At 36.5% G+C, this 20,456-nt stretch overlaps 2 protein-coding genes across 4 annotated transcripts; one reads left to right on the top strand and one right to left on the bottom strand.

Annotated features, from left to right (window-relative positions):
* Window positions 1-177: 177 nt before the first annotated feature.
* Window positions 178-7,333, top strand: LOC131788668 (tumor protein p63-regulated gene 1-like protein). 2 transcript variants are annotated; one of them, XM_059105758.2, is made up of 4 exons: window positions 178-481; window positions 1,622-1,710; window positions 3,395-3,571; window positions 6,420-7,333. In XM_059105758.2, the coding sequence occupies exons 1-4, from the start codon at window positions 260-262 to the stop codon at window positions 6,790-6,792; spliced, it is 861 nt and encodes a 286-aa protein (XP_058961741.1). In that variant the 5' UTR covers window positions 178-259; the 3' UTR covers window positions 6,793-7,333. The 2 variants fall into 2 exon arrangements, with proteins under 2 accessions (XP_058961741.1, XP_058961742.1); XM_059105759.2 differs by lacking the exon at window positions 6,420-7,333 and adding an exon at window positions 4,824-6,390.
* Window positions 7,334-7,395: 62 nt separating this feature from the next.
* LOC131788666 (melanopsin-B-like) lies at window positions 7,396-20,122 on the bottom strand. 2 transcript variants are annotated; one of them, XM_059105756.2, is made up of 2 exons: window positions 19,999-20,122; window positions 7,396-9,887 (listed from the first exon to the last, which is right to left on the bottom strand). In XM_059105756.2, the coding sequence occupies exon 2, from the start codon at window positions 9,820-9,822 to the stop codon at window positions 8,797-8,799; it is 1,026 nt and encodes a 341-aa protein (XP_058961739.1). In that variant the 5' UTR covers window positions 9,823-9,887; window positions 19,999-20,122; the 3' UTR covers window positions 7,396-8,796. The 2 variants fall into 2 exon arrangements, with proteins under 2 accessions (XP_058961739.1, XP_058961740.1); XM_059105757.2 differs by lacking the exon at window positions 19,999-20,122 and adding an exon at window positions 11,674-11,703.
* Window positions 20,123-20,456: the final 334 nt, after the last annotated feature.

The following is a 20,456-nucleotide window of genomic DNA, read 5'->3' as shown; positions in this document are numbered from 1 at the left end:
CATCCCCATTAGCCTAAGTTGATTCTGTGTGAATTCACTAACAATTTAATTGACCAATTCATACTAAGTTATCTCCTTATCCTTCTCGGTTTATTTTTTGCTGTAACGTACATGACGTATTGTACCCAGAATACATCACCTCCCAAGATAGAGGGAGCCTGGAACTCAACTAAAGATCACTGTCGCTGATCGTTCATTTTTCCTGTGCGAAACAGTGTGCAGATAGAAACCCTCAAATAATTCCAATTTTGCGACAGATATGGCTGCTCAAGCATCAGAAGTCGATAAAAGAAGCAGTTCTGCATCCGATATGTCAAATGTACAAATTGACGAAGAAGTGAGTGTACCAGATGTCGAAGTGAAGCATTCTCCATTTCAGTCGCAACCCAACCTTCGAACCGGCGTGCTAACCAGTGAAGAAGTGAAAGAACTCGGTGATAAAATGAGGAAAGAACAGGCCAAGAAGTATTTTTCACTCAGGGTATGTACATATTATGTGTGAAAAATTCTTTACACAAGTATCGTTTTCGAAGATTTTGAGAGAAGTTTGCACGTAGGCAAATTAAAGGTGTGTTTCAAGTCCGTGCGCGAAACAGCTTTCTGCAGCTTTTGGTTGCACGACTTATATCCAGGCTTTTGTTGCACCAAAATTCCCATAAAAGCACTTTGTGGAGTTCATCTTACGCTCATTTGATTGAGAGATGTTTGCAGATTATCCATTGCTTTTCTAGTTGGCAGATTTGTCGCTAAAGTAGCAAGTTCTCGGCGTAGTTATGTGCATGTTTGGAAGACACATAATCGTGAATCGGTCTGCGTATTTTTTGAAATGATCACATGACTGATCTGACTTCTTACATTTTGTACCTTGCCCACTTTGAAAAGCATCTTAGTATGTTTAAATGTTTAGATCCTGACTCTTTTTTGAACTTGGATAATTTCTCAGCAATTGAATTGTTGCTTGTTTTGCTTGTTTTGCTCGCAGTTATGTCATTATTTATTTATAACAATGATAAATGATGTTACCGTCCATTTATGAAAGATCAGGTATAAAAATAATTTTATCGGAGGCAAATTATGGTGGTTGATGGATGTTTTTATTTACTTTTTAAATTGCCATGATTTTACATGTACAGCCCTTAATAATAAATTTTTGAAGCACCATGATGAGGATTGGTGTCATCTTGTAGCAAACCTCTGGTATTTTTTACAGTAAAACAATTTTTATTTCTGGTCCAAGTGAAGTTTTGTCACAGTGAAATGCCTGTTATCTCATGATTTTTAACAAAACATAGAAAAATGACTTGAATTATGAAAGGTGTTTTTACATTTAGCTGGGGACAGAAAATAAGTTGTGAGTCCCTACGGAGAAGTGAAGGTTAGATGGTCAGATTTTGGGCTTTGATGCTCTGCCACTGAGCTTCAGAGATTGTGCAGTGAGCTGGGTCATAAAGTTCACATGTAATAGGCATCCTGCATACAGCTTGGATCAAGCATTCTTTGATTAAGTTCCTTTCTCTGCACTGATTTACAACTGTAGTTCCCTTGGTGGGCATTTAGTCTCCTTACATCAGCATGAAATTTTATTTACTAAACTAACTGTTACCTATTTGTGGAATTCTAGGAAGGGGCATTTGCTAATGCTGTGGAGGAGTGCAAGGCCTCTTTGGATGCAAATGATGGAGAACTCCTCAGTTCATGGCTATTGAGCGAGTAAGTCATTGTAATTTAACCCTTTACTCCCCAACATTAGTATCTATGTTCTCCCTGTTCTTCTTATTAAACTTTTTATGGTGTTATACCAAGGTAGATTTGTGTGATAAACAATTCCTCTTAAGTCTGCAGTCCATCTGATAATACACTCTTGTAATTACATCAGACAATGCAATTCTTTTTATATACCCCCTTGTAGAACAAATACAATATGTATCAGTCAGTTTGCATTGTTTCCAAGGATCTAAATTTTTCAATTTTCTCAAATCCAAAATGTTGGCACACCCTGTTTAAGTCTAAATTGCAAACATTACTCCTAAGTTGACACCCTTCTTATTCTTCTTTATTTATTTGTTTATTTATTTATTGATTTTTTTATTATTTTTTCTTACTTTTCTCATGCTGCTTAAGTATATGTTTGTTTGAGTGCCTGCTATTGTTGTTGTTGTTTTATGTATGTTTTGTGAGCTTGGATGTTGCATATCATCCATCCTAGTGTCCGCTTTGTATCACATTAAAGATTTTTTCCCTAACTTAGAACGACGACAGCGTAAAAAAAGGTTTTGTTTGTCTTTGAAAATGGCGACCAACTTTTTCTGAATTGGCTACCACTTTGAAGAATTTAGGAGCCAAGTGACTATCCGAAAAAAAAATTTATTTCATGCCCTGATAAGCCTCTTGGTTTCCCCTGGGGTTTCCTCACCACGTGCTAAATCTTCAGCCATATCATATTGATGTATATGTAATTCCTTTTTTATTTCTACTGATGTTTCTTAATTACAAAATGGCAAAATAAAAAAATAAACAAACAAAAAAAAAAAACGAATGCTCTTCTTTAGATGTAGTTTATTACATGTAGCAGTAAATTTGTATCTACAATAGGAGTAATTGAAATGATTTGTTGTATACATGTATTTGGAGTCAACACATTATTGCATATGAAAAAAAAGTTATGAATTATATTAAGTACAACTGTGTATTACTAGTTGTTTTTGGTTCTATATAACTAAGCAGTGTGTTTCCACTTTCCCTTTTTTTTTTTAATTTCTAACATAACAGTTCTCAGTAAACTAAAAACCAATTGATTTCTATGATCTATTGCAATAATTAATAATTATTGCCCAGAAATGTAGGAATTCCATTCAGAGGTCACATTTTAATTTTCTTGGGAGAGCACACCCCTCTAGACCCCTTCCATGTCGCATTTACTTGGCATCCTCCGCACTATTTACTTACTTTCCACATACCCCTGAAATTTTCCTTCTTTCTCTGATCCATATTAAAAAACCTGAGAAATTTTCTTCCAGTCTTATTTTAATGAAAAACTTGGGTTATTGACTGTTGAATTCTTTAACTGAGGGAAAAAAAGCAGGCTTTCCAATCCAAATGTCAACCTTGATCCTGAAGATGTCATTTTTTATTTAGTGCCACTCACAAGACAGAGAATTCCTTATTATTACACTGTTTGTAACAAAGTTCAGTTTGGTTGAGTGCCATCTTAAAAAAAATCTCAGTTATCATTAGGTGAAATGCCAGAGAGAGAGACTTTTTAAATGAAAACAAAATGTAAAAAATAGTAAAGGGAAGGATAACCAAAACAAAGAAAAACCAATATAGATTAAATCAGGGTAACAGAATTGAGTTGTTTTGTTTGGTGTAATAACATTGGTGATTTTGTTTATAGAATTGACCATTGGGATCTTGAGAAAGAAAGAATTGTCTTAATCACAAAGAAGAGCCTTTGTCTTGTCAAGTACAATTTTATTGGACTGAAAGTTAATGAGATGAGGAAGATTCCACTGATAAGATGTGATAAGATTCAGATCGGCAGATTTGTGTATCCAAAGACCACAATGATGATGTGAGTACATATCATTTGTTTACATGTTAAGATCGTGTAGAGTTGGTAACTGTATGAAATGCAAATTTATTTATCAATGTGTTTGAATCTCTGTTTTACGGATATTCTTTAACTCTCTTGCTCACAACTTTTAAATCTGCATTCTCTGCACTGTCTTCCATACACAAGTACATGGCTTATAGTTTATCACAAGAATTTGGTTTTCAATTTAAAAATATTCTATAGTTGATATTTTTCTTTGCATCACCCTCTTGAAAAGGTGCTAATGAAAACATGTAAAGAAGAACTTTGGGTCTCCTGGGAGTGTAGGGGCTAATGAAAGAAAATTCGAGAAACATCCGCATGAATTGGAATCGTTCAGAGGGGGTGGGAGTGAAAAAATTCCACTACAGTGAAAGGTGCTAAAGAATGGACAGGTCTGCATTTTATTCTGACTGGAATAGCTCCCAGGCATATCCTGGTTTCTGTAGTATGATGTTGGTATTCGTGTATACTCCTAGGGGGAGAGGGATGCTGAATAACTATTGGGTCACTGCTGGGGTAGAGCTTCTCTTAATGCAGGTGCCTTCCAATAACTGAAACCTTTCTAAAAAAACTGTAAAAGGCTCGAGGTAGTTGAGGTCAGAACCATTGAAAGTTGAGAACGAATTACATGCAATAATTGGGAAAAGTGCAATATTAAATTCTATTCTCACATTGTACATTTTGATAAACTGAGTTTCATTTTACATTAAGAACTTGAGGAGTAAAGCTAAAAAGACACAAGCCAATTTAGTCAAGGTTATCCTTGTCCAGCAGAACCTGATGGGGACTGTTCGTTGCCTTTTGTAATGCAAAAACAAATACGAAGTAGACAAATAATACTCCGCATGTTCAACTTACATTCAACATTTTGTACCGTAGTACTGTCGTTGTGACTTGTCACATATACAGTAGTAATATTGACTGGAAGGGAAACGAGAATTGCCTTGGGCTAGTAAAAAAGTTCACTTAGAATCACTAAGAAAGTAATTCGTCATAATAAATGTTTCAAAGAATTCTAAGGAGGAGGGGGGGGGGGTACTCTTTGATTCAAATTAGCCCAAGGCATGATTTACAACCGGTAGCAAAGGTACGAGTGATCGGGAGATGAGGTACACTGCATTATGACCTGTTGACGCTTCCCGTGTCATTCGCTTCCACGAAAAGTTGACGATCAAAATGACAATGTTACGCTTAAGCTTAGTGTCAGTTTCCCCCCGTATATTTTCAGTCCACGTCACTTCCAAACTGGTTTACGCGTCTACTTTGGCAAAAACACAATACCCAGCTTTCTCCAGAACTGGAATCCATGGTCACACGAGGTGCCCTTTGTCACTTTCTGCTGGCACAAAGGGAATGATGTCGTAAGTGATCTGCCCCCGCATATGCAGCTTGATCCATTTCAGGAGTCTCTAATCCAGGCCATTACCGATTCCCACAATACCCTTCAGGAGGGTGTGGCACAAGACTCTCTCGAGATTGAGCATAACGAGCCTATCATGATTGAAGTGTATTGTGGGATTTCATCCATATTTCACAACTACGGCATCCTTGGTTTCAATCGTGATCGCGGAAAGTTTGGATTTTAGGACACTTTGACTCTAATAGCTGTGAATAGTATTGGTTCTTAATAGTAGATCATTTGTTTGAACCGTGGAATTTCCCTCTCATGCTGCAAATATGTTATAGCAAACCAGTTAAAACCTGGTTTTGTCAGGAAGTCCTATTTATTTTCTCTAAATTTTAACAAATCGTGATAATGTTGAGGTGAAGTACATAGGGCAGGAACTTGACTTAGGCTTCTTGGTAAGAATCAGGTCAACAGGGCGGGTTCGCTATCTTAGTTGTTCCGGTAGGTTCGTGTGGGTAGACGGGCTGTCCGGCTGATCGAAATCTTGGAAATAGGCCAGAAATTTCCAACAGGTATACTCCAGTAAGGTTACTGAGCCATTTGTCCCTCACGGCCACCTAGCTGTACCTTCCCATTTGAACAGGTGACAAAATTTATTCCGTTTGTCTGGCCAGCCCGGTTTTCTAGGCTCACCTGAAGAGGCCTTGAGAAGGACATCACAAACTTCTTTACAGACTGGTAGCATAGGCTATGTCTTACTGCATGAAGAGCCAACAGACCACTGCTTTTGCTGCATGAGCGCGAAGGACTTCGATAGTTCTCTTGATGATGATGATAATAGTAATAATAATAATAATAATAATAATAATAATGCAATAAGCAAAGCGAAGATTGGAACTGTTATATTCTTGAGAAATATCTGCGTATACTAAATATTAATTAATTAACGATTCAAGATGTTTGATGATTGTATAATTTTAAACTCGTGTGAGTAGTAGATTTTCGCGAGTTGTAAATATGGTTTTATTTACCCCTGTTGAGGTAAATATTCTTGCAGAAGTAATATTTCGAGATGTTTTAACTGAAATAGTTTAATAAACCACAATAACATCGAGAACGTCTTATCTTAACTGGCCGGCTTAATTCTTCTCCTTTACACGTGACATGGGTTCCACTCTGGAAGTTGTCAGCAGTCCATCGTTCCTCGCAATGCGCTCGTGTTTTAGGTTTTGTTTTTGGAATGCATTGCACCCCTTAGGCCACAAGTCACTACCGCTTTTCTTATCTGTCAGGGATTGTTGAATGCACACATGAACCGAGAAATACTGGAACTTTGCACAAGGAATCGAAAGTTCGGGAAAATGCGAGAACTAATATTTTTAACCGGTAGTTCTTAAGTGGTGAGATAGAGTACAACTTTGTGAGGCAGTCAAAGCATTGCTAGATATTCACGCGCATATATTTTTCCCTTCATAGGGTCACTGGTTATGCGGAAAACAGCCCACGTAGCAAACAGTCGGGCATGCGAATTTTCTTTTCCCGTGTGGAACCCGGCTTCTTTCAGCTGTGGAACCCATGGTCTGACATGCCCTACTTCACTTTGACGAGTCACGTTCAAAGCATGCTCCAGGACTCCCCCCCAGATCGTTCGCAGCACGAACTGTTCTTCAAAGCTCTCGAGAAGGCCATTACTGAGGCTAGAGAAGCCGATCCCCACCAAGAAAGACTCAACAATTTTGAAGTTGTTGATGAAGACCTACAGATTAACGTTTATTTGGGCCTCGGTGCTATGATTTATAATCAGAGCGGTCTGGGATTTTGCAAAGACCGTGGCAATGTGTTCTTCTGATCGTTATACTACTTGATTAAGAAACAATTTCTCCTTCCTTGTGTCTTTCACTGATAATTATTCTTTTTGGGAACACTTCCAGTTTGCCACAAACTATTTTAAATGACTTTTTTCGAAAACCATAAAGAAGATTTTATGCAGCATTTCAAACGATTAATAATTCGTTGATGATCTGGCCTGGTAGTGTGGTGAGGACAAGGCGTTAAGGTTCGAACAGGTTTTCAATAATGGTGATGTCGGAGAGAGTGAATTAGTTGATTGGCGTAGTGCAAAATAGTTGCATAAATAAATAAATTTATAAAAGTATCAGTAGGTGCCTCAGGGAGGTACAAATTTGAGAAAACTAGATATCCTAAAGATCACCAAGGACGTAATAACAAGCTAAGAAAGTGCCTGGTTTCTGCTGAACGAACCGATGAGATCATGAGACGGTAGACTTTTCACGTCTGTGTGAGGATTTTGTATAACTCTACATCAGAGGAATCTTTCTAAGGGATATGTTGTTAAATCTATAATAAAGGTGTTAAGTTGTATACGATAATGTAAATGGCAAGGATTTAGAGAGAAATAGATACAAGATAATGTAATCGGATGTTTCTCTTTTGTATAATTTTTTTTTGTTGTCCTCGTCGTCTTTGTTGTTGTTGTCCTTTGAGAAAAAAAATACGAGATAGTTGTCTCAGTCAGGTAATTTGTACCTTTAACATGTGCAAATGAAACAAGCAGAAAGGGCATCGATTTTCTTCCAAAGTTAAATCACGCAATATCTTGAAGTTGAACAAAAATTGCTAGATTTTTCACTTATTTAACGGTTAGTGCTGACAGCAGAGATTTCATTATAGCGATATGGTTAATTTAACAACTTAGAATAACAAAGGTGTATCAATTCCCCTAGATGAAAGCAGCACTGAACTTTTTCAATTATTAACGATTTTGTTTGCTGGTTCAATGCATTTTCGTCTTTTAAGACGGAGGGGGCTGCACGGGATATTGGATCACCCTTTTCGCAGCCCTCTTCTTCTCGAGAGCTTTCCACGTAAACCCTGTTGCAAAGCAATTAGTTCGCGAATCGTTGTGTACTGATCATGTTAATTCACGAGATGCGACTTCAACAAGTCTCGAGCAGTATTCCATTGAAATATTTGAGATTGATGGTTATGGATATGTTTTCAACAGTTAATCAAACAAAGTCACACATGACGCGTGCAAATGAGGACACCGCATGTAATCCGCAGTCTAATCGAGTTGCTGCTGATGGTCAGTGCTGCTGTATCGGCTGAGGCGAAATATTATTCAAACAGCACTGTCGTCGTGTCTACTCGCCAAGAGCGACCACGAGCTTTTTCAACAGAGGCAAAGTAGTTGTGGTCGAACAGTTCCTGAGACAACGTTCTCCACCATGCAAGAAGAATTACTCTTTTTCGTATAGTTTCCAGGATGATTACTACTCTTTTTTTCATTTCTTGATAATACTTCTTATTCAAGAACATCAAGAAATCGCTTGGTGGCCGTTTTTTTATTTGATTGCTCTCTTTTTTTTCAAAGGAAGGGCTTCAGTATTACAATCACTTCCCAGTGAGTACTTAAAGAAGGATATAGTACAATAATTGACCAATCGGAACGCTTTAATCTCTACAATCAACTGGGTAGTTAACAATATGCATCCACAAAGTCTCATTCCACGTTTGGAGGCTTTACTTGAGAGGAACTCCATTCCAATTTACAGTGTGGGTTGCACTGATAAATAGAAACAGGTAATTTGTGCTTACAGAATCATACAAGAGACAGTCATATACTCTTCAACAATACTTTTCCGTTGTTGTTGACATGTAGTTGTATGTTACTGCATGCCAGTGCTGAATGTCTTGTCTGGTGCGCTGCCAAAATTCTTGATGGCTTACGAAGGGAGAAGTCTTCCACCCATTGAAATGTTTAATCATGACACTGCATTTACATGGAGAGCGTCGTAAGACTACAACGTAATGTTGTATTCTTTTCAGGTTTTTATAGAGAGAATTCCTCAACCGAGGTGGAATTATGGCGTTGTCTTGACCTTGTGGCGGAGCTTATGACAAAGGCTGCATTACTAGACTGACCGAGGGGCATCACGGTATTTCTGTTCCTGTATCGACGCCATAGTTTCAACAGGCTTTCGCGAAAGTTTTTGTATGCGAAAAAATAAATGACTGGGTTATAGATGTTGGATGTCTTGGCGAACATCGCTGGGAAAGCAGCAGTAATAAGCGAAAAGTCGGTCGAAAGGAAGGCTGCGTAGAAGGAAACGACTGCGTACGGAGTCCATGCAGCGAAGAATCCAATGAACATAAGCAAGCCAATCTTGGCCATTTTCCACGCTGCTTTGATGGTTTCCAAGGTAGCAGCTGCGTTAACTCCCCAGATTTTTTGAGCGTTTTTTGTCATGTATCGAACGTTTACGAACATGAGTGTGTAAGAGACTAGGATGACGCCGAGTGGAATGATGTAGAAAAACGCAAAAAGGCAGATGACGAAGAAGGTGTCGCCTTGTTTGGCCGATTGCCATCGTAAGGAGCAAGCAATTCTCCCGGCCTCAGGGACGTACGCAGACCAGCCAAACAAAGGGAAAAGACTCCACATAAGGGAAAAACCCCATAGTATCAGAACCACTGTTACCATGCGACCCATGCTGTGTTGCGATTCCATTGGCCGAGAGAGTACGAAATATCGATCCAATGCATATGCTGCGTGATGCAACATGGTTCCAAGGCCTAAGAAAGTTGACACGAAAGCATAAAATGTGCAGGTAGTGTCAGTGAACCATGCAGACTCCGACGCATTTGCGGCTGCTCCCAGGGGATTTATCATAACTCCCATCAGCCAATCAGAAGTAGCTATGCTTATGATGAGAACGTTGGCTGGCAAAACAAGGGAACGGTCCATAATAAACGTCAAAAGGACTATGGAATTGAAGAAGATTGCAGCGATGGCCAACACGATGTAAACAAAGGCTAAGACGTGGTAAGTGCTCGGACTGAGAAGTTCTTCAGCCATCTTTGAATCCTCAACTGTCGCGTTATGTAACGTTTTTACCACCTTAATGTCTCTGGCCTTCAATTCTAAAATAAAAAAAATTGTTTGCCTATGTCTCTATTTAAAGTGTTGAATGGAAGAGTTAAAGAGCACAACTAAGTGGCTGTCTCAAGTACGACTATTATTTCTGTTTACTAAGCCAGTCTATCAAGTACATACCAAACCCCCTAGAGCGGTAACTTAAATAACACGTACGCTAAAATTCTGAAAAATAGTAGTATTGTTCTCCCTATGGGATTTCTGAAAGATATTCTTATTAATTCTATGAAATTACCAAAGTTGACGAAAAAACAGTGTTTTATCAACCAGAGCAGTGGGAATAACAAAAACATGACTAATTAAAGCAAGCCCGCCCTTTAGTTCTCAGTTGTGGCATTAGATTGAGATTCTTCTTCACTGGGTTTATATTATAAAATGGTTTACTACCTGAGAACAAATATATCGTCGCTTTTGACCATTAGATTGTAAACTATTTAACCTGCGTTTTATACATTAGCATACAAACTCAAATTATTTTGAACGAAGTCACGATTAAGTGCCTGACTTCAAAGTGAACGTGTGTGATCGATTTAATCCGTCAGTCTTTAGATTTCCATCTTCATGGGTTCTCGTAAGAAACTGGGCAACTCAACCTTTGGATGGAAACTTTGTAAGTCACAATTACATCATATTTCTGATTAACATCAAAGGCAAAACTCCTATCATTTAAAGTAAGTCGAATCAGAACAAAGGTATAGATCCGTAGATGTTGTTCCTATTTTGCAAATGCCGCAAAAGTGATATTCCGCGTAAGAAAAACACATGTTGCATTAACAGACAAAACTCTTTTCAGTCGATGAGCTGAGTAAAATAAATTATTTGAAGAGATCTCTCAAGGTGACGTTTTTCAGAGGTTAAACGACAGGGGACTAATTTTCCTCCACGTGAAAACAGAAAAGCTAAAGTGTTAAACAAAAAGCCTCCGGCTTTGATGGGCAAATCGAAGCTCGTTGTGAATATTCTGCTGCCTCATCATTTGGCTATCCTCAAATTATTCCCTTATGTCTCTCTCGTCTTTCAGGTTTTTTTCGGTTTCTGTTATTGTTGTTGTTTTTTTCTTTCCACCTTTTTTGCCAAAATTTAATTATCAAGTTTTAAGTGCACAGAAAAAAACAAATTATGCTAAAAGTGGCGATGAGGCCCACAGGAAACAACAGGGCTTTTACACTATTGGCACCCTCCAACAAATATTATACTCGTAGTCTTGAGGTAGAATAGTGACGAATAAACAGCAAAGCAGACTTTGAAAATGCTATTTTAAAACTGAATAGTATAATATAAAGCATAATAAGTCTCAAAAGAGGTAAACATCGAAGAGAAAAGGAGATATATATATATATATAATCATACTGATATACAATTATGCAAGTTATGCTAGGTTTACAATGGTTGATGTCGGACAAAAGTGGAACAACTGCCTGCTATTCCTTCTCCCTTTTAACTTATATGTATTTTCAATATTGTAATTAGACATTGTAAGCGAAAAGCCCGAGTTGGGAGTTACAATAAACGTATGTATGTATGTAATGCAGGCTTATTTCTTCTCCTGAGAAACAAACATATCAAATTTTAAACGATGAAAACGAGTGAACATTGTGATGTAAAGAAAATTAATAAGCAAATTGGTTTTAATCGTGCAAGACTTAAAGTCAAAGAGAAGCTTCTATTTCTTTATGTTAACTTAAAGTTATACGTAAATAACTTTCTTGTCTTCGGAAAGTGAACTACAAACAAAAAGAAAACTGACGCTGAATCTGCAGGAAATTGACTCACCAGTTGGACTTCAGACCATCACGTCCTAAATTGGTTGGCAACTTTTTTCGACATTAAAAGGATATGAAGTTATTTATGTTTAACATTCAATTTAAACAAAGTTTTAAAATGCTTTTTAAAAATCACTACTTGTAAAAATAGACGCACTTCTGCGTTTTTTTTCAAGCGTTTGAAAGGCATCAAGGCACACTCATCATTCGCTTATAACACTCATCTCACTTGAAATTTCATATGCACGTGAAATTTTGTCATACTGCGTGGGGCTTGTGAAATATGTCATCCCAAAACAAAAGTATTTCCACTTCCTTTTCTACTTATTCTTGAAGTCTACATGAAAAAAAACTTGGACTCATTCGTGCGATTAGTTCCTGAAAACGAAGGAACTCAAATTTAATACCTACGTCTTCTACGGAACGACAGAGTGATAATTAATAATTATTCACCGAAGTGGAGGCGAACATTAGTTTGTAAGCATTCCCGAACTAGCCAATCAGCGCGCTCGGAAAACACTTTTTACCTGTGTGGTACATACTAATGGAATATAATAGAACTTTCAGCAAGCAATACTTCTGTTCTGGATAAGCAATTATAGCCCATTTGCTATTTGAAACCTCATCAAAGTAATTCCTTACGAGGGGGATGAGAAAAATGTCTCTCAAAAGCTGGATCATCAAACCATTTTCGGCAAAAACCACGAAATGATGGAACGGAAGTATTCATTGTCATCCTTCGGACATAATAATACGGTGTGCCAATCTGGATGATCTTATAAGAGTTCTAAATAACATTTGGCAACTAAACAGCTAATAACGAGTGTTCACTTCTTTTAAGAATATGACATAAAATAAGGTAGAAAATCTATATATTTATATGAAAATATTGGAAATTTAATTCCTGATACCTGATTCTGATGGTGCTCGTTTCTTAGGGAGCTTAAGCAAAGTAAAACTACGAAAGAAACGAAACTTAAGTAAAACAAGGGATATCAATAGCAGAATAACAGCCCTTAAAGTGTGTTTTCAAATCTTGCTTCCGAACAGACTTCGTAAAACAACGACCTGAAATCACCCAAATTTGCATGGTTCGAAAACAGGAACCACGAAGGCAAATCATTTACTTGTCCACTCTGAAATCGAAGACACTTAAAACGTCACAGTTAAGAAAAGGTCTGGCGCCATTAAAAAAAAAAGAGCGAGCTACTGAACATATTTTTTAAAAACATTGTAGAAATTCCTCTTCCGATCAAAAGGCTAAAGTGCAAAGTCCATCGATGAGATATGAAACATGCAACAGATAAAATACGTTTGGCTGTGAAAATAAAAGCTTCCAAGAGTTCATAAACTCCAAACCAACCAAGTAACAAGTTTGCAAAAAGCTCTAAACGCAAAACTAAACTCCGGAAGTGTCCACGTCAACCTCAGTGTCAAGTTCAAGGTTTCTACACACGATTGGTTACTTGACCAGATAACGTGCGTCGCGCGTGCATAAAAAGAGAAATAAAGACGCGGGGGAAGTATAGCAAACAATTGAAATTGGAAAAACGATACCTTCACGAAAACTGAAGAATGTTTCCAATCAAGTGTAAGTTTATATTGTGATCAATGTTTTCCTCGGCTTCGGCGTCTGATTGCTTAAGGGGATTATAGATGTTATTTTCTATTTCGAATGCAAAACAACTGTGGACCATAGTGTGAAACTGAATCATCCATACAGCCTAAAATTGACCAATCAGATCGTCTGTCATACAGCGTAAGATTGACTAATCAGACTGCACATGAAATCTCAGTAATTTTAAGTGTAATCTTATTTCAAATAGTACCTGCAGCCGAAAAGGAGTCACATCTCTCTCCTCAAAATGATCTACATAAATAACAAGAAACTTCATTTCTGCTAATGTTCATCAAGAACAGAGCTCCTATTCTTAAAAACCAACATTAAGAGAGATTAGTTTTTAGCCACGCGTTGAAACTACGTCAAGATGACCTGACGCTTCCTTAAAGAAAAGAAAAAGAAAATTCACGAAAATGGAAACGTGAGAAAAATTGGAAGCGTCTGTCAATACTGACAAATAACTTGAAATTGAGACTTTTAAAGGTTCGTATAATTTCATTTAACGTTCAAATTATAGTGGCTTGCCAGCTTAAGCCTACGCAGAGGTTCATCCAGCTTAAAATCAGCCAAACGAACTAAAAGATACAGAAAAGAAAAGTCGTGCACAACTGCCTTAAAAGATGTAGATTAATTGGTGCCGATGTGATGACTTTTCATGATAAATTTTACATCAATATCTGCGATTTTTTGCGATGGTAAAAATAAAAACTTTCATAGTCGAGCTACATATATATTACAAATATTGCTACCCGATCAAGAAAAAAATCGAAATTGTAACCTTTCCTTGATTTTTTTGCGACAATGAAGTCAAACATATCTTTTTTTTAATCCTGTCGTGCGGAGATTTAGAAGAAGATTAACATCACTGCTTTTCTTGCGCAGAATTTGAAAAGCGCTCTCCTAGAAGAGATTTAAATATTCTCTTAAAACACATTTGAAATCATAATGATTTAAAAGCATGAGTAGAAGAGAATATCCTACCAAGAAAATCGTGTCAAAATTCACAAGCTGAGTTGAGAACCACCAGTGCTTTTTACTCCGGCTGAGAACGATTGCGACACAATTTAAGACCGACGCACTCAAAAATAAAATTACAGTGGAATTGCATCTTGCAGAAAATACCATAATATACTGTTTTCTTTCAATGAAAGATTTATCTGTCTGATTCAGATAATAACAGCAATTGTGTTCTAGATGGAAACATTACAGTGATTTGCTATGTTGGTACGTAGATGAAAATATTCGGTCATTGTTTATTTTGGCCTATTTGGAAAACCTTATTGAACGCGGCTTTCTGTGTAGAATTTTGAATATATTTCTATGGAAAATTGCATTATCAAAAGCAGTTTACTGGAGTGTAATGGAATTGAAATTTAATCATGACAAAGGGAGATTTACTACCCATTTTTCATGAAAATAATATTTTCGTTTGAAAATGCTAGAATTTTCACGAGTGCTTAGAAGATATTCCCAGAAAATGTTGGTCAATTGGTTGTAGTATTTAAAAGCAGTAAAAAAAAACGTGTATATAACTTTCCGCTAAGCCTCCAAGAGGACTGGGCACGAAATAAAAATTCAGCTTTTTAAACTTCCATTAAAGCTCCTTAAAGTAGCAATTTAGAGGCTTGAATACTTTTCTCAGTACGATGCAATTTGAATGTTCCTTACATGCTAATGCTGCGATCGAGAGGCTGCGATGAAAACGCAAACATACACATGAATAATTCCCAGTTCTTGAGGCTGCATTCGATCAAATAGGGAAATTTCAAATGGAAAAATTCAGAGAAAAAGAGTTTTTGTTTCCTTTAATCACGGAATTATGATCAACAAGTTCTGTCATACAAGGACTTTGGTAGCAATTTCATTTCAACGTTTCTCAAATCATGAGCCAAAGTGTCCCAGGTTTGTACCTGATAATGTTTCTTTTTGAACAATTAAGAGCTAGGGCCATTACCAGTTTTTCTACGTGCTTTCCTTTGGTGAAGACAAAGTGCGATGGGTAGTTATTTATTTATCAAGACATCTCTTAACGACCATGTCGTCTTAATAATCTATTAAGTTGTCCCCAAGAACTAATCAATGTTCTTGGTGGATTCGGAATATAGTATGGGAAGCGTTTTGTGACATATACAAATGAGTGAATTACTGTTTCTACCAGACTGAATGTCGAATTACATGCCATGAAATTATATTAGTGAACGAGGCCATAAGAAAGCAAAAAAAATCAATAACAACAACAATAACAAATAGTATTGTAGGCAGAGTTGCGTGCTGTTGAAAAGTATGCTCGATGATATGCCTTAAGCGTATTTGATGTTCAACTAAACCCGATATCTAGACTTGGCTAGAGCTATTCCTGAAGAACTGCAACATAGAGATAAAGATGTAAATAAAGCTATAACTAGATTTTCTTCCATCCTTTAACTCTTGACACTAATTCTTAACTAAAAAATCTATATAATTGGCATGGATGTAAAAAGCACCAAGGCGAAGACAATTGATGAAAACCTTAACTTGGCAGCTACTATTTCGGACCTAAGAGGAATAAATTTTGTCAGTTGTTGAAAGTTAAAAAAAAGATAAAACCCTTTGACGACTTGACGGATCTTTCTTACCTAAAGAGCATGTGAGGTTCGTTTAAGCAGTGATCACACAGCCTTAAGTCGAATACAAACTACGGTTGTCGGAAAACTTCTACGGAAAATTGCGCAACCGTCACTAGTTATACAGATCCCTATATGTCTTGAAGGCGTCGGCAAAGTAAATACACAACCTTTAATCTTTGTTATCTTCCTGTTCATTGCAGTAATAATTAGAGTTTTTTTGTTCGAGTAATGGAATATACCTTTAAAAACAAATACAGCTGCTGGTATCGCAAAAGCGAAAGAAACTCGAGAAGCATTCCCTCGGCATATCCGGGAAAGAAAAATAAATTAAATAATCTCGCTTTTCCACTTCGCTAATTGGACCTGCAGTACAAAATTCCTCCGACGTAGGAAAAAGAATTTTTACAGCTAAAAGCTAATGGAGAGAACATAATGTTCAGACATGGACACTGCATTCAGTGGACTTTTTCTAACGTTCCTCGACGTTCCTTTCCAGTTATTTGTTTAAATAAGGTTTATCTCTCCACTCGGGTAAGCTCAGGGCTCGAGTAGGAATACATCTATTTCGAAATTTCAATCACTAACTTGAATAAACATGGCAAAATCGAACCCTTATGGGCCAAAATTGTTACCATGTTTTTCAATTTTGCCTTTTATCTGACGACATCCACTAATTTATATATTTTATTTCGTTTCATATACTTTATCTGGGAATTTTCGGTAATTTTTCGTAATTCTGTAAAGTTATGATACGGTTTTTGGAATGAGTGCTCTGTTCAGTTCTTTTCAAGTTTTCTAACGAATAAATTATTTCTATATTGTAATTTTAAACTTTGTACTCGTAAAATACCGCAGAAAGTGGTGTACAGAAATATACAAAGGGCATTTAAAAATTAAAAAAAAGTTTAAAATTACTAAAACCTGAAATATTTGTTGAAAAGTTCATTGTTGAACAATAACTTTTGCAGCACAAGTCAGAAACTGACTTAAAATTGCAGGGAAGAAAAGGTGACATGAAAGGGAGATGACACATTTTAAATATATATTCGCCGTTGAATGTAATTTTATGCCAAAAAATACTTCAGTTTAAAGTAAATTTGAAAAGCTTACGTCGCTTTTGAAATAGGTGGAAGAACAGATTCAATATTTGATATCTGTCGAAGAGGTCTGCCAAGAACCGTCGAATCTCAAATATTTCCCAGTAAGCCTTGTATACCATGGTTCTTAAAACTGTCAATTTCTGGCATAAACCCTGGTTATCCCTTTCTTAACAAGAAATTTATTTTGCGTCAGAATATCTATTATGCAATCATTAAATCGCCTTGTAGCATGATTATTTTGCGGTAGTTTTGGCTCCATCGAGTGTCTTTGCGAGAGCAATTTTCTTACAGTACTAAAATTCTCCAGTGAAGTAATTTTTGAGATTTTTCTGCTCAAGCAGCGAAACATTAACCAGGAATTAAACGACGAGTGACAAAAGGGGGTATGTTTCTAAAGAAACTGCGGTGCTGCGTCGACGGGGGGGTATAACAAGATAATTTTTTTTATCAACTGAGTGGATGTGAATTGCCACCGTAAAGAATTTCAATGCTTAGGTTTCGGGCGTTTGACGTTTCGTTTCGCTCTGACGAATGGTTAACGCTCGAAACTTCAGCTTTGAAACTCTTCACGGTGGCCAATTTACAATATTAATTTAGTTGATAAAACCAAATTATGTTGGAATTAAACGAACAGTTTTCATATTTTTATTACTTGAGTTAAGACAACCTCTAATAATGGGTTGAAATTTTTAAAGTTTTAAAACTTTGAAAGATAATACTTACACCTTTTATTGTGTTTTTGATTCAGCGTTGAATCAAAAACATAATAAACAGAAAGCTTACCCATACCCTCCCTCACTCCGCTGGGATTTTCAACGAAAGTGAGCAGTAAAATTCTGCGGCGTCGACTTTAGTGAATTTTTATCTTTTTGAAAGATAAAAAATCAGCAAAATCTGCAGCAAAATAGAACTTGCAAAGTTTTCATGTTACATGATCTGCACTCTGTTCAGGTGAATTAATTTCACTACACGACTGAAATTCAGTTTCACATTTGAATCTAGATTGATTAGCTTCCCTAGTTTTGAAATTGATCGCTTCAATATGCCGGAACCCATTATCAGAGTACGAAGGTTAAAGTTGAAGATTAATTTTCATGCGTCAGCAACTTGTTTAAAAGACCTTCCAAGAGGTCATCTTTAGAGACTTCAACCGACCAATAATAAGGTATAAAGGGGGTAAGTTTGCGTCGATGGGAGAGAATAATGAAGTAATTTCGAATCATCAACTGAGTCATTCGCTCTGACGAAGGGCAAACGCTCGAAACGTCAGCTTTAAAACTCTTCACGGTGGCCAATTTACGTTATCAACTCAGTTGATAATGCTTAATTACCCAACAATAAGGTAGTTACTACCTTTCATCCAAGCTAGAGAAACACTTTTTGCGCAGATAAATTGCTTAGTTTAAGAAGAGTAAATTGAAACTACGAACAGAATTACAAAATATCTTGCTGTGCGGCAAGAAAAATATACCGAGAGAACCAAATCAAATCTATTTTTCCTTCTCTCTCTCTCTCTTCTTTTCTAAAGTTGCACGAACGCAAACCTCTTCATATACCCACGTGGAGTCTGAAAAATGACGATATGTTAGACTTGCACTGAAAATTCGCTAAAGTAATAAAAAATATTTCCTGAAAATGAACGAGATACAAGGGAAGTACTACGCTATAACAAGTGGTTCTGAGAGAAGTTACATGAAATTTTTGATGCCATTTCCGCAATTCCGAATGGAAATAAAATAAAAAGAATAGCGTTTGCAGTTTTCGTTAATAAAGAAAATTTACTTAAATTTCCAAAATACCTTAAGCAGCATATGGAAAAAATGCTCTGACTTAGAAAAAGCCAGCATAACCCATAACAATTGTCAAATATGCAGTTGAATCATGTTTCGTTGTCTTCATATTTGACGTCTTATCCTCAAATTGAATTTCTTTTGTTAAGCAGGGCTCTTTGAGAACTGGAGAAGGCATTTAATTATTGCTTAACGTTTTGCTATTGATGTAGATGTTTGGTACCAACGTGGTCAAAGAGTAAAGAGTGATAGCAATATGTAGCCTACCTAAGGATATCATTGAATAGTTTATGGAACCATTAAATGAGGAAAAACGAGAACGTAAATGAATGAATTAATAAAATTCTCAGGTGAAATTTTAAATTTTTCTAAAAATAGAAAATAAAGGGGTTTTTCTCTTTCAACTGATTATGATTAAGAATAGTGAAGATCCACTACTGAGTGCATTATCAAGAACTTGCTTCAAAGTTGTGAAGCGACCGTTATATTGAAGTGTAAATACTTTTTCGGCTATTATCCTATCTGAGGTAAAATTAAAAAATGAGTGAATAAATTACTGTTGTAGGAAATCTCTTTACTGTCGGTTCGATGGTCAGTTTAAATCTCTTACATCGTAAAAACGTCCGATGAAGAAAAACCCGTCTTCTGTTGCGTTTCTTTTCTTTCGTTTTCACGGCTTATTGCATGTTTTGACAATCTATCAATGTCTTAAATCATAAGAACAAATAACTGTAATTAAAAATTCCTAACCTGATCAGGAAATTTCACCTGACAATGTTACCTTTGGCTGAATTTTCACATAATTTGCGCTCAGATTGATAAAAAAAGATCCAGTCATTTCGAATCGACTGAACGACGGGACAACAAATTGAGAACATTAAATCCAAGAAATAATTTCCATTTTGGGTTATTGCAGCGCCATTAAACAAATTTTCCCTTTTAAACGTTAAGGAAACGAAGCTGAGGTTTAAATACAGATATATAAACGTAGATAATGAGCGATAACAAAGATTTGAGGTATAACAGTATTCTACAACCAAGATTCAAATAATACTGAAATTCGACGAGCACATCGCGCTAACACTCAACACGGCTACAGCTCTTGTGAATTAATCAGGTAAAGTAAGCGGGTTTTGACGGTTGAATCCTATTAGACACCCGACATATAAAGAGTGTACTTATATTTATATATGTACTTCTGTTCCTTGTATTACTTACCTCTTGGCAAACTGCTCTCAGTTTCTTTGCAGATGATATCAACTGTGCTGCTTTGTTATTTCCCCACAAATAATTACTTTTGTAGACGGCGATAGGTTATGCTTTTTTAACTCTGTGAAATTTCATTTAATATACGTTAGCCTTGATAAGTAGTCGAACTATTAAGCTAGCGAAAGGCGCAGTATCAATCTTTAATACGCTTTCTATCCGTTTACGATCTCATATTTCATTTAATGGCGAGTGCTTCTTTTCCACCAATCAGCTCAACTGTAGTTATGTTAATTCCAAGCGTTTTTTTCAGAAAAAGACAAAAGAGAGCAAATACTTAAATGATCCTGGCGTCTTAGTGCGTTCACAACCTGCCACATCTTTAAGTATCTCCCAAGAGCTAAACAGAAGTGAGGGAAAGAATAACAAATATTTCATGTGATCCATTTTTAATGTTATTCTATCTTACT

Source organism: Pocillopora verrucosa, chromosome 9 (genome assembly GCF_036669915.1).
Source record: "Pocillopora verrucosa isolate sample1 chromosome 9, ASM3666991v2, whole genome shotgun sequence".
NCBI lineage: Eukaryota > Metazoa > Cnidaria > Anthozoa > Scleractinia > Pocilloporidae > Pocillopora > Pocillopora verrucosa.
Note: the sequence above shows the minus strand (reverse complement) of the source record. Positions and strands in the feature narration are given on the sequence as shown.

Coding starts and splice junctions, on each gene's coding strand:
- LOC131788668 (XM_059105758.2), top strand. CDS start 260: ATGGCTGCTCAAGCATCAGAAGTCGATAAAAGAAGCAGTTCTGCATCC. Junction 482..1,621: donor AGAAGTATTTTTCACTCAGG/GTATGTACATAT, acceptor GTGGAATTCTAG/GAAGGGGCATTTGCTAATGC. Junction 3,572..6,419: donor CCAAAGACCACAATGATGAT/GTGAGTACATAT, acceptor TTCCCTTCATAG/GGTCACTGGTTATGCGGAAA.
- LOC131788666 (XM_059105756.2), bottom strand. CDS start 9,822: ATGGCTGAAGAACTTCTCAGTCCGAGCACTTACCACGTCTTAGCCTTT.